Source organism: Mytilus trossulus, chromosome 12, assembly GCF_036588685.1.
Source record: "Mytilus trossulus isolate FHL-02 chromosome 12, PNRI_Mtr1.1.1.hap1, whole genome shotgun sequence".
Lineage (NCBI taxonomy): Eukaryota > Metazoa > Mollusca > Bivalvia > Mytilida > Mytilidae > Mytilus > Mytilus trossulus.
In genome coordinates, this window is record NC_086384.1 from 23,229,906 (window position 1) to 23,243,897 (window position 13,992).

At 32.2% G+C, this 13,992-nt stretch overlaps 1 protein-coding gene across 2 annotated transcripts; it reads left to right on the top strand.

Annotated features, from left to right (window-relative positions):
• The first annotated feature begins 9,408 nt into the window (after positions 1–9,408).
• On the top strand, positions 9,409–13,194 carry LOC134693299 (golgin subfamily A member 6-like protein 24). Of its 2 annotated transcripts, none has more exons than XM_063554049.1 (6): positions 9,409–9,700; positions 10,244–10,395; positions 10,899–11,009; positions 11,331–11,407; positions 12,117–12,357; positions 12,910–13,194. In XM_063554049.1, the coding sequence occupies exons 1-6, from the start codon at positions 9,666–9,668 to the stop codon at positions 13,164–13,166; spliced, it is 873 nt and encodes a 290-aa protein (XP_063410119.1). In that variant the 5' UTR covers positions 9,409–9,665; the 3' UTR covers positions 13,167–13,194. The 2 variants fall into 2 exon arrangements, with proteins under 2 accessions (XP_063410119.1, XP_063410120.1); XM_063554050.1 differs by having other exon boundaries at positions 10,902–11,009.
• The last annotated feature ends 798 nt before the right edge of the window (positions 13,195–13,992 follow it).

Below are 13,992 nucleotides of genomic sequence, written 5' to 3' on the forward strand. Positions count from 1 at the left end.
CATTATAGAGAAAATATTATTTATAACGGAAGGAATTGAAAACTGTAGCATATCATGGGAGATTTTTCCATGGACTTATTTAAGCACTATTTTTTTCCCTTCAAACAATTAGAATATCAATTTTTGTTCATTAGATTTTCTTTCTTTTTTCTTCATGCTGACATAAAAGCTTGTGATATGGAATAAAAAGTCAGGCGTCTAATGTGGCAGATATATATGATTACTAAAATAGAGATTTTAGTCTTTGATTTCAGTTAATATATTAATTTATAAATGAAGGGTTGTAGGTTAAAGCGGTAGGTTTATATAATTTACCCATAAATTGTATGGTAGATAATTAGTAAATTTTTATCATCTGGAAATCAGTTGATCATTTTTAAGTCACATTTACAGTGGTCCTAAACAAAGTTCCACAAAAATGTTTATAATTTTTTTTAACCATTTTTGGTGAAATTTAAATAGTGCTGTTGGTGTGTTAAGACTAAAGATAGTGTGTCTCTTCAGTGGAGGATCCAGAACTTTGACTAAGGGGGGCCTCTGAACGACCTAAGGGGGGCCCATTCCATTCATGCTTCAATGATTCCCTATATAATCAACCAAATTTTCCCTACGAAAGAGGGGGGCCCGGTCCCCCTGGATCTGCCTATGCTCTTGTCCCTCCACTCATTCTAGAACGAACCTTAATGTAAATGTTCATGGACTTGAAACAAAATTTAAAATCTAAAGGTTAAAACATTACATTTTATAACTTGAATTACTGGACAAGTTTGGCCAAACATCTTGACCTTTAGTTAATTAGTTTATCTCATGGATGAATTCATTATCAGTTGCATTTTAAACCAATTTACCTTAAACCTGGGTTTTGTAAACAAGATAAAAAGATTTGAAATATTAAATCTAATAGTAAAGTCAAAGTGCTGATCAACTAAAAATAACCTAAAGAACACCCAAATTTGGACAATGGAACCAGAGCTTTAGATGAGGGAGATAGCTAAGTGTATATAATTTGGATACATATGAAAAATGATTGCTTTGAAGTGCCTTAGAAATGCACTTGACCTGATTTTTTCGGAAGATTAAAAATTATAAAGATTATTTTGGCATTAATTTTTAGTAAGATTTAGCTTTTCTTGAGGCATATATATAAGATTTGAAACAAAATATTAAGGCATTAATATGAATATGTGTGTAATTAGTTTCTGATAAAATATTTGTACATGGAATGAAATGTGAAATGATGGAGTTCTGATATCATTAAATCGTTGACATTATTATTGTGCCTTCCAATGTGTGCCTGTTAATTAAAGGAGGTTGTTAAAGAGAAAGTAATTGTATGTGTTTTAAATGTGTAAAAGTAACGTTGCTTTTCCCTATAGGCATTGAATTTTATTTAAGACTGAGCAAAACCATTGCAAATAAATCACATGCATGTTAAATTGTCACACACAATAAATGTTTCCCCATGTCAGAATCTAGTCCATTCTGGATAATTATATTCAAAAGAGTACATCAAAACATTGTGATTGGCTAAGAAGATAATTATATTCAAAGGAGTACATCAAAACATTGTGATTGGCTAAGAAGATAATTATATTCAAAAGAGTACATCAAAACATTATGATTGGCTAAGAAGATAATTATATTCAAAAGAGTACATCAAAACATTGTGATTGGCTAAGAAGATAATTATATTCAAAAGAGTACATCAAAACATTGTGATTGGCTAACAAGATCCTATAAATGGAAAATTAACCAATGACCTGACAAATTCTACCCTCAGAAAAAGGGGGATGGCAGGAGTGTATATTGAAAATAAAAAAATAATACGCTTGGAGGGGAGAAAGATTATATACTTCACTTGCAACATTAGGAGAATCTGTATGTATCATCGTGTAGGCATATTGTGATTGTATATGCAATGTTTTGTATCCGAAATATCTTGTGTATATAAAGTTTTATTGTTGAAATTTTGCAGTTATGCTATTTATTTGGTGTTCACATTGTATGGACAGCATTGATGTTTTGTGGGTTATTATTGTTGCATTGTTGAAAAGTGCTGTGGTATTTTATATTTGTTATATAATGATTAGACTTAAAGACCAAACATCCTAATAAGTTATACCAGAAACATTTTCCTTCAATTTTATATATAAGTAATTTTGACCTATTATAGTTTATATTTTTCTTATTGTGACTTGGATTGAGAGTTGTCTCATTGTCACTGGTATTGCATATATAACATGTTGCATTTGTTGACTATGGTCAAAAGTTTTCACTTAGCAGAAAAGGAAACAACAATTTGAATTTGAAACGACAAAATGGTACACAACAATTTGTGCAGAAAAAAACACCATTTATAGATTTTATATATATTTAAGAAATGACTGTAATATTTTTTCTGTCTATGAAGAAATAACATAAAAAAATGTGTGCACACTGAATAATACGCATAGCGGGTTATTAAACAGTGTGCACCACATTTTTTATGTTATTTCGAATAGAAAAAATATCAGTCATTTCTAATAATTTAATTCTAAATTCCTAATTCCATTACAAACCGTAGAAAACAATGAAAAAACATTGATGACGTCACGGTCACATGACTAAATTATGATTATGGGCTCATAACAAAATAACGTCAGCCAATCAGAAGACGTGTTACATCCAAAATTAAATTATTTCACAATGTGGTTGGACAATTAAGGGTGTTTGGTCTTTAATTTAATTCAGTCTTTTAAAATTTCAGGTAATGTTATTGTTTGATTAAAAGCTATATATAGTTTATGTTACTGTGGATTCATTTAGTTTTGTGTGCATCAAATCTCTTTAATTGTCAATTAAAACAAAAAGTTGAACTTTATCTTTTAGCTTTAAGCTGTGGTATAAACAATTTCTGCAAGTATTTAGGTAATGTATTTTTCTGAAAAAGACGAATATGTACAGAAAAAAATGATGAATCCACAGTTGTAGTTAGTGACATGTATGTTTTAAAGGACCTGACAGGGTAGAATTATTGTCATCATAATTCTCAATCAAAATTGATCATGCTTCTTTTAAACTTATTTAAACTATATAAAAGACGTAAAATTATATATATCTTCAAATGTTAAATTGATAACAATTTGTAATGATAATTTTGTATCATCCATTTTAACCTAAATGTTGTTGGGTTTTGCAATTAAGTTTCCTAGGACATTGTATTATTTCATTCTTTTCTTCCATTGATCTCACAATGATATAAAATTAATGTGTAATGCTTTTCATATTGGCATACCTTTTGTATAAAAGAGCAGTTAATGGCATATGATATTGAAATAGATAACAACTTTAAGGTGGTACCTAACACTACAGGGAGACAACTCTGTAAAGTCAGCTAAACGTTTTGATTACATTGTGTTGTAAAGGGAATATAAAGCTTTTCAATGATACAAATTGGTGTTTGTCAAACTGCTGTATAACCAGTGTAATTTTTCTGGCAAAACGGTTGGTTCAAAATTTTTGAAATTTTTATATTTTTGTTAAAGGGTCAAAGTAAGTACTTTAACAAAATTTTATGAAAATTAACAAGCCAAATTAAGTGTTGGGTACCACCTTAAGTAACTATATCTTTCTCAATAAACCAGTATAAAATGTGCAGCACCTTGAAAAAATATGAAAAATTTATATTTGGACTGACCAACATAAACCTAATAATAAATAGGTTTTAGTCACATTGGTTCAATATTTTTGCATTCTGTATTATTAGTGTTTCAAATATTTATGCCAATCTGCCTAAGAATAAGGCAGATGTGAAAGCATGTTAAACAATAATCCACTTGGAAGGTCCAAATGTATAATGGTGCACAAAAATAAAAAAACATTTCCTTTACCTGTTCTGGTATTTCAAGATATAATTTGTTTGAAATACACTAGAAATTATCAATGAGGTCGAGCTAACTCCATAATTTGTTATCTTTTTAAAAAGGCATGTAGAAATTTCTCTAATTACCAGACATCTAGAACGAAAGTTCTATATCTAAATCAGAATGAGGATGAATTTAAAATAGAATGGTTAAAGATTGGTGGTTTTTTTTGCCATGTTTTGGAAGTCTTCTAAATTGCCTGATTCTTATAAATACTGGCCCTAAAGTTTAACCACCTACCATACTGTTCTTTCTAATCATAACTTGTATTGTGCAATTTGAAATTTCAATATTGATCTATTTCAACATTTTGAACACATATTTCTGGATCAAAACAACACTATGGCAGTAGGTAATCTAGATTTCATTTAAACCTTTTAAGAAATTCTTGGGCATTATTTCCTTTGAAATTTTATGACAAGGTTGGATTTACTATTGCAAAAAAAATGTCTTAGTGCTGATAGCAGGAAGATTAAACTGGATACCTGTTATGTCATATTAGTCTTCGTAAAAATAATTTAATTTTTAACTAATTAATCAAACTATGTAGATATATAGATTAATTTATTGCATTCCAGATTTCTTTTTTTTACATTTATTGTCATATACTAGCATATAATATTGCAGGTGCTTGAAAAACATGTAAACTTTTAATTGTATCATTATGTGGTAACTGCTCAAAACTGATTTTGATTGTACCAATATTGTTTTAATTTTATAGTTGATTAAATTCACTTACTATCAATAAAAAGGTCTATTCTTGAAGAGGGCATCATCAGATTACTAATTGCCAAGTGAGCTTTCTCAATTCTTGGAGTCTTTGGTATTCAGTTGTTGTCTGTAAACTTTTACGAACATTTTTCTCTTATGAAACTTGTGGCCACAATCATCATTTGCTTTATAGTATTATAATGTGTCCTGTGTCCGCCCACCAACCAAGATAAAAAGGACAAAGGGTAAAATGCCAGTTGTGTGTATAACTTGAAAACCGTTATGGATAGAGAAAATATGAGAGGAAAAGAGATGTTCAATATGTTGAGGTCTACCTACCTTCTTTTTTGCCAAAAACTGTCCAGCAACTTCTGATAATCAAAATCTTAAAACACATTATACGAATGGAAACAAATGTTATATTCCTGACTTGGTACAGACATTGTCTTATATAGAAAATGGTGGATTGAACCTGATTGTTTTGCTAGCTAAACCTGTCAGTTTTATGACAGTCACATAAAATTCCATTATATAGACATCAATGTGTGATCAAAACAAACAGACATAGGTGAAAATGTCATACATTGGGTTACATCACTGAACAATGTGTTATTGTCCAGCCTGCAACTTTTGTTGCAGAAAGCTCGACAGGGATAGTGATCTGGCGGCGTTAGCTAACTTCTTAAAAGCTTTATATTTTAGAAGGTAGAAGACCTGGGTGCTTCATACTTTGTATTTAGATGCTTCATGTTAAGAACTTTCCGTCAGTCACATGTCCAATGATCTTGACCTCATTTTCATGGTTCAGTGACTACTTGAAAAAAAGTTAAGATTTTTTCTAATGTTAAATTCACTCTTATAATTAGTAATTGGATAACTATATTTGGTATGTACGTACCTTGCAAGGTCCTCATGCCCCTCAGACAGTTTTCACTTGACCTCGACCTCATTTCATGGATCAGTGAACAAGGTTAAGTTTTGACGGTCAAGTCCATATCTCATATACTATAAGCAATAGGTCTAGTATATTCGGTGTATGCAAGGACTGTAAGGAGTACATGTCCAACTGGCAGGTGTCATCTGACCTTGACCTCATTTTCATGGTTCAGTGGTTATAGTTAAGTTTTTGTGTTATGGTCTGTTTTTCATATACTATATGCAATAGGTCTACTATATTTGGTGTATGGAACGATTGTAAGGTGTACATGTCTAGCTGACAGGTGTCATCTGACCTTGACCTCATTTTCATGGTTCAGTTGTCAAAGTTAAGTTTTTGAGTTTTGGTCTTTTTTTCTAATTCTTTATGCATTGGTCAACTATATTTGGTGTATGGAAATATTTTATGATCTACATGTTTGTTAGGCAGGTTTTATTTGACCTTGACCTCATTTTCACAGTCCATTGCTAAGTGTTAAGTGTTTGTATTTTGGTCTGTTTTTCTTAATTAATAAGCAATAAGTCAACTATATTTGTTGTATTGAAGAATTGTTAGCTGTACATTTGTACATGTCTGCCCGGCATGGTTCATCTGACCTTGACCTCATTTCCATGGTTCATTGATCAATGTTTCGTTTTCTCTGGTTAATGTTGATTTTATGTGACAGTTGTAGTAAAGCTTTATATTAAGCTCTATCAACATAATATCAATGATTAGTAAAGAAGGTGAGACATTTCAGAGTGTGCACTCTTGTTGCTTTTAGGTTTGAACTTTTTTTTGTTTTGGTCCTAAAATAAATTTGTAGCTATGAGAGATCCTGGAATTCTGTGCTTATTTTGAAGACTATCCTTGTTTACAATAGAGTTACACCAATTTAATTTTGAGTCCATGTATGTAGAGCCATAAAGAAATGGGTTTAAACTGACCTCTAAAAAATTCACGATTCTGTAATGAGTTCAGTACCAAAATTCCATGCATCATTATTACATGTTTAATTTCAAATCCTTTAAACTGGCATATAAACAGATGTTTTGTTTTATTTCTTTAAATATTTGAACAATTTGACATTATTCCATGCTTCTAATATTATTTTTTGAAGAAAAGGATGCTGGTAACAAAGTAAACGTTTGTTTAACATTGTCATATCAGGGCCTATTATAGCTGACTATGCGATATGGACTTTTCTCATTGTTGAAGGTTGTATGGTGACCTATAGTTGCTAATTTCGGTGTTATTTTGGTATCTTGTGGATAGTTGTCTCATTGGCAATCATACCACATCTTCGAATTCTTTTTTATAATAAATTTGCTCTTTTTAAAAATATGACATTTATATAACTTCACATGCTAAAAGAAAGCTTGAAAGATTTCTGCAGCTGTTTTTGTTGAATACATGTAGGTGCAATTTGATATGCAACAAATTAAACAAACAACAACCACTGAATCACAGGCTCCTGACTTAGGATAGGCAAATACATACATATAATGTGGCGGGATTAAGCATGTTAGTGGGATCCCAACACTCCCATTACATTGGAAAATTATATATTAGTACCACATTAGAACGAACCAGAAAAAAATCAGTTGAAAACAGGCTTTTCTCATCAGATGGACAAAATATACACTGGTTGACCATGGCTATTTGTGTTCATCTGCCGCATAGTTCCCCGCATCAAGGAACAGTGATAATGACGTTTGTTATACTGTTCAATGTGATCACATTTATGTATGTAGCCAGTGGCGAATACAGAACTTTTCAAGGCCGGGGCCCCGCTGACTGACCTGAAAAGGAGGGGGCCTCCAGTCATGCCCCATAATCATGATCCGCCTATGGTAGCCCACAGAACAATTCAAAACAAAGTTTAAAACAAAAAAGAAATATTCAAATAATTCTCAATCTTCTTATTTTGATCCTTCCTTTGGCAAACTAAACAATCAACAAATCTTTTCATTGATTATGTCACATATATCAGATATCTACCTTATACGTCCCAGGAGATAGACACTGTTTTGTTTTCTCTCTCTTAACTTACTAACAGAAATGAGACTTGAGTCTGAGTAGTACATTTAGTACTGTATATATTGTATGCTCCCATATTGTCCAAAATTAGATTTGATGGGAAGACGGAGTTAATATGATAACCCATCAGAATACCATAACTTTGATATGTATATATACAGGACATGTTACTTGGAAGTATGTGGGCTACATCCTTTAAAATTCAGGCTGCAGCAGTGGCCTGTATATTTTATGCGTCAGTTTAAACCTAATCATAACATTTTCAATCTATCAAGTACTTTATCACTATATCACTGTAAGGTTCACATTTCAACGTATTTAGCCATACACACTTATGGTTATATAACATCACAGTACCAAAATTGCATTCAGTAATTTGATTTTTGTTCATTTTTTAGCTCACCTGGCCCAAAGGGCCAAATGAGCTTTTCTCATCACTTAGCGTCCGTCAACTTTTACAAAAATCTTCTCCTCTGAAACTACTGGGCCAAATTTTACCAAACTTGGCCACAATCATCATTGGGGTATTTAGTTTAAAACTTGTGTCCGGTGACCCGACATACCAACCAAGATGGCCGCCATGGCATAGGGGTAAAATGCAGTTTTTGGCTTATAGTTTTTGGCTTATAACTCAAAAACCAAAGCATTTAGAGCAAATCTGACCTATGGGGTAAATTGTTCATCAGGTCAGGATCTATCCGCCCTGAAATTTTCAGATGATTCAGACAACCCGTTGTTAGGTTGCTGCCCCTGAATTAGTTATTTTAAGGAAATTTTGCTGTTTTTTGGTTATTATCTTGAATATTATAATAGATAGAGATAAACTGTAAACAGGAAAAATGTTCAGCAAAATAAGATCTACAAATAAGTTAACATGACCAAAATGGTCAATTTACCCCTTAAGGAGTTTTTGCCCTTTATAGTCAATTTTAAACAATTTTTCGTAAATCTTAGTAATCTTATAGAAAAATATTCCCCTCTGAAAGTACTGGGACAAATTAAAACCCATCTTGGCCACAATCATCCTTAGGGTATTTAGTTTTAAAATTGTGTCCGGTGACCCGGCATACCAGACAAGATGGCCGCAACGGCTAAAAATAGAACATAGGGGTAAAATGCAGTTTTGGGCTTATAATTCAAAACCCAAAGCAGTTAGAGCAAATCTGACCTAGGGGGTAAATTGTTCATAAGGTCAAGATCTATCTGCCCTGAAATTTTCAGATGAATCGGACAACCTGTTGTTAGGTTGCTGCCCCTGAATTGGTAATTTTAAGGAAATTTTGCTGCCCCTGGATTGGTAATTTTAAGGAAATTTTGCTGCCCCTGTATTGGTAATTTTAAGGAAATTTTGCTGTTTTTGTTTATTATCTTGAATATTACTATAGATAGAGATAAACTGTAAACAGCAATAATGTTCAGCAAAGTAAGACCTAACAATAAATCAACATGACCAAAATGGTCAATTGACGTACCCCTAGGGAGTTATTGTCCTTTTTAGTCAATTTTTAACAATTTTCATAAAATTTGTAAATTTTCACTAACATTTTCCACTGAATCTATTGTTCATTATAGATAGAGATAATTTTAAGCAGCAAGATGTTTAGAAAAGTAAGATTTACAAACACATCCCCATTATCAAAACACAATTTTGTCATAAATCCATCGGTGTCCTTTGTTTAATATTCACATAGACCAAGGTGAGCGACACATGTTCTTTGGAGCCTCTAGTTTATATAGATAAGGCCGTTGGTTTTCTCGTTTGAATCGCTTTACATTGTTATTTCGTTTTTTTTTATGCGGTATGGGCTTGCTTATTGTTGAAGGCCGTACTGTGTCATGTTTGGTCTCTTGTGGAGAGTTGTCTCATTGGTAATCATATCACAACTTTTTTTTCATAAGCTACAAGTTGATTGGACTTCAACTTCATCAAAATCTACTTTGACCAAAAAATTTAACATAAAGTAAGATAAACGGAAGAACCAACCAACGACCGGACATAGAGAGAGCAACGTTTTCGTCGAAGTTAACGACTGCGCAGAAGAATAATTGTCGACGACGTCATTATCATTACCGCTGACAACGTCGAAGTTTCGCTGATGTCTGCAGGACTAATTCTTAGACTTCTAATAAGGTAAGTTATTTTAAGTGTTTGAATAAAAAAAAGTCGTTAGTTTTTGGTTTTTTTTAAAGAAAAGTCATCGGACTGAATTTATGTAATGCACGAAACACATGAGTTCGAAGATGAAAGACATTTTCTGTTAAACTGTCCATGCTAAGTTAATCTCAATCAAAAATTTCTATCTACGACCGCATAAGACAGTTTTAGTGACTATAGCGAAAGACTTATTCAGTATAAAATTACAACTTCAAAATGTGTTAATTCAGCATATCCTTTCATAGAATAGTTTTATATTTTTCTTGTTGGGAACTTTATATCTGGCTATACGGGATGGGTTTTGCTCATTGCTGAATATTTACGGGTACATTTTCGTCAATAAGATGCATTTGACTTTGTCTTATTACTATTAAAAATTATACCACATCTCCTTATGAGTACCTTTTATACATATGTATTTAATTTGTGACATTTACAAGCAACAGTCGCTTTTAATTTTGAGTGTATATAAAATAATAGAAATATTAATCGTTTGTTCTATTTTCCGCTTTTTTATAGACAAAATATAAAAATGACAGACGAGGACAAAAGAGAGCAACATACTTTGTATTTCTACAACGCGCTTCTAAGGGAAGCTGTTTTTGAGTGTTTACTTGAGGAGTGGAAAAACATAGAGACTGACAAAAGGACAGCTTTAAAGAAGGAAATGGGTATGTAAAAGTACGATGTGGGGGGGGGGGGGGGGTGGAGAGGGAGAGAGAGAGAGAGCGCCAGAGAGAGAGAGAGAGCGCCAGAGAGACAGAGAGAGAGAGAGAGAGAGAGAGAGAGCCTCAAAGCAAAACTGAAATAATACAAAACAGGTTAAAAATAGTAAAATAAAAAAACAACCACTGGAAATAAACACAACCAAAACTTCTTTAATAATAGGTATTGAATTTTTTTTTCTCTTGTTGTGTGTATGTCCTTTGGTTTATCTAGATTTTGTACAAAGTTACATTTGGTAAAAAGTTAACATAAATTTCCATGATTTCTGTTGTCATCATGTTAAGCAGGAACAAAGATGGCGCATGTCGCAGTGAATAAAAAATGTCTATAATTCACGAAAATTCTTGTCTTCTTAATTAATTTGACCAAGGTCATTCTTGTCCTTTAAAACCAATCTTGGTGTTAATTGTTAAGTGTTGATTTTTACATTTCTTTCTTTTTCCATTAGTAGACACGGATAGTGTGAATAGCGAAAACGAAGAGAATAAAATGAGGATCTTACAAGAATGGAAAAAGAAGGAGAATGATACGATCGCAGAAGAAAACCCGACAAAAACAGGTAACGGAACACTAATATCCTAAATTTATCGTTTGTCCTGAATATGCATGAACTATTTGCCACTGACCGTTAAGCAAATAAAAACCATTATTCGATTTAATCTTTTCCAATTCCAAATCTAAGGTCTTTAATCTAATCGCATTTAATGATAATCATTTCAGAACGATTACAGCTTTTGTTTTTGGGAATATGATGAACTTATTTATTTTGATTCTGTGTTTATGTCTGCGCTAACTTTTATTTCTTCAAATTTTATTTCCACAAACATTTGCTTTTTTGTCAATTAACTTTATAGAACGTTTTTGAAATTTTGATTTTAAGGGCCTGTTATTACAAAGATATACTACCAGAAGATCGCAGAAAACCCATTTAAGCATGCGGAAGGATATGTTTATCAGGTAAGACCTACTTACATGCTAAATATGCGAACATATACAAAATCTTCCGCGATCGAAGAAAATACAAAATATTCCCGGAAAAAGAATACAAGAAATTAAATCCGGGAAGGAGGTGGGGATATAGGACTACAATATGCGTCTGCTCACTCGTTTTTTCTCTTGCCTTTATTTATTTTTATCCGTATTCTCTACTCTTTATATTTAGGCATCTCATTAAAGACATTATTCTATATTTTTTTATTTTTTGGTTATTTATTCTTTATATCTTAGAACACCATTATTCTCTTCTCTTTTTTAACCCCATACTTCTCTATTCTTTATACAATAAAACCTGACTAAACAGAATCCTGCATAAACCGAAAAACCTGTCTAAACCAAACATGTTCTTAAGCACCGTCATATCAAGTTGCATGCGTTGTGAACCTGATAAAATCGAACAACGGCATGCAAAAACCGAAAATAATCTTAAGTCCCAAATTAAAGATGTTCGGTTTAAACAGGTTTCACTGTACATGTCTGTTCATTATTACTGCTTATTTTACCCACTGTTCTCTATTCTATAATCCCAATCATATTGTAGGCCATACATTAAGTCCCTTTTTGGTAAAATTATGTTGACCTGTTTTACTGATGCTCATTTCATAACAAAAAATATAATTTCTGTGAAAGCATTGAAAGATTTAGATGGCGTTATACTTTTAAATCGTAGAATCCAGAAAAGCAGAACGCTAAAGGCAAACCCAAGAAGAAAAGAGAAATAAGGAGGGAAGAAAAAAGAAGGCTGACGAGAACCAGAGAGGAAGAAAAGACGATAAAGGAACAATTCGAAGCAATAGACACACTGATGGAAAACTATTCAAGGGAGGTTAGAATTCAGTGGAAAAAAGAACTGAAGAGAGAACAGATGACAAAGATGAGTTGGAGAGAGAGAAGACGACAATTAGAGAAAGGTATTTACTTGAGTTAAATTGCATGTTTTGTTCTGAACAATTTCGATTCTGTTTTCAGTAGAAGAAACAATTGACTTAATTACCAATATTCTCTTATTTAAATTCTCTCTCTCTCTCTCTCTCTCTCTCTCTCTCTCTCTCTCTCTCTCTCTCTCTCTCTCTGGCTCAAGCCCCCAGGAAAAGACTGTCTTGGTTGCCTTTTGCAAATCTTTCCAGTGCTTATGCTCCTTAACCTCGTATTTAATTTGGCTTTTTGAGCGCCACTTGTAAGTTATGAAGACGCATCGCGCGCCTGGTGTACTAAATCAAAAGCCTGATTTTTCTAATTTCTAACCAAATTCATAGTGTGTCTCTGCAATTTTCAAACAAGATCCATGTTTGTTAATAATAAAAATTAAGTGCAATACAGGTATAATGGACTTCACTGTAATTTGGAAAGAGCATGTTTGTTAAAATATCATAAAAAGGTATCGTACATCTACATGTATGTAAAATTATCATAAACATGTCCCACATGTTGAAATATCATTTAAATGGTATCATATCTTGTAGGAATGAAAACAAATAAAGAAGAAAAGGAAAAAGTACAAATCAAAATGTTGATAAATGATATCAGGAACATAGATATATTAGATATGCTGTTCCCAGATGATATCGATATGGAAAAGGAAGAAGAGAAAGAAGAAAGTAAAGAAACACAAACAAATATCAATGTCAAAATCGATGAACAAAGAGAAGAAAAGAAGAAAACAGTTACAGAAAGAATTCGCTCATTTTTCATGTCACTGTGTTGTATTAAAGGACAGTAAAAAGATATGTTATTTATATAAAAAAAGATACCTCACTAATTTATTAAAATGTGTTTATTCAACAACCGCATTTCGTTTTTTTTTCTTCTTTTTTTTTGGAATTTTGGGTCATTATATATATATATAAAGAATTATCAAAATCATTTTTTAGGACAACGCAGGATGAACGACAAAGGGGGAGGAACAACAGACCGCAGTATACGGTATACGGAACCAAATTCAATCATCAGTCAACACGAATTACGAGGAGACATTCCCGAAGGAAATAGCCTAACAACAGAAAAAACGCACCCTAGAATCATTAACTTGTCGCATAGAAAATTACAATTAAGGGAAATAAATCTTTTAAAAAGAGGATTAAAATTTACACCAACACCTAATGAGGATAAAACACAACTTGGAGCCGACATTGATGAATTTGGCAGAAGATTGAGGATAAATTATATTTTTTGTGAGGATAATGAAGAAAACGAAGAAGAAGAAAATTAACCACTGGTAAGAAATAGATCAGACTGGATTCCAAGACCAACAAAAGATAAAGATTTAGAAGAAACTATTAAAACATTAAAAACAAATTCACTTACAAGCAATAAAAATGTCAAGGACAATTTAACCCGAGAGGAGAAAACAGCTTTACAAAATTTAAAATCAGATAAATCAATAATAATAAAAGAAGCGGATAAAGGTAATGCAGTTGTAGTCATGGACCGTGAGTATTACAGAGATAATATTTTAAATATGTTACAAGATGAAATGTCTTATGAGGTGACCGATAAAAAATTGGACCGACAAACAAGTACAATGATTAAGCAATTACTAAAGAAAC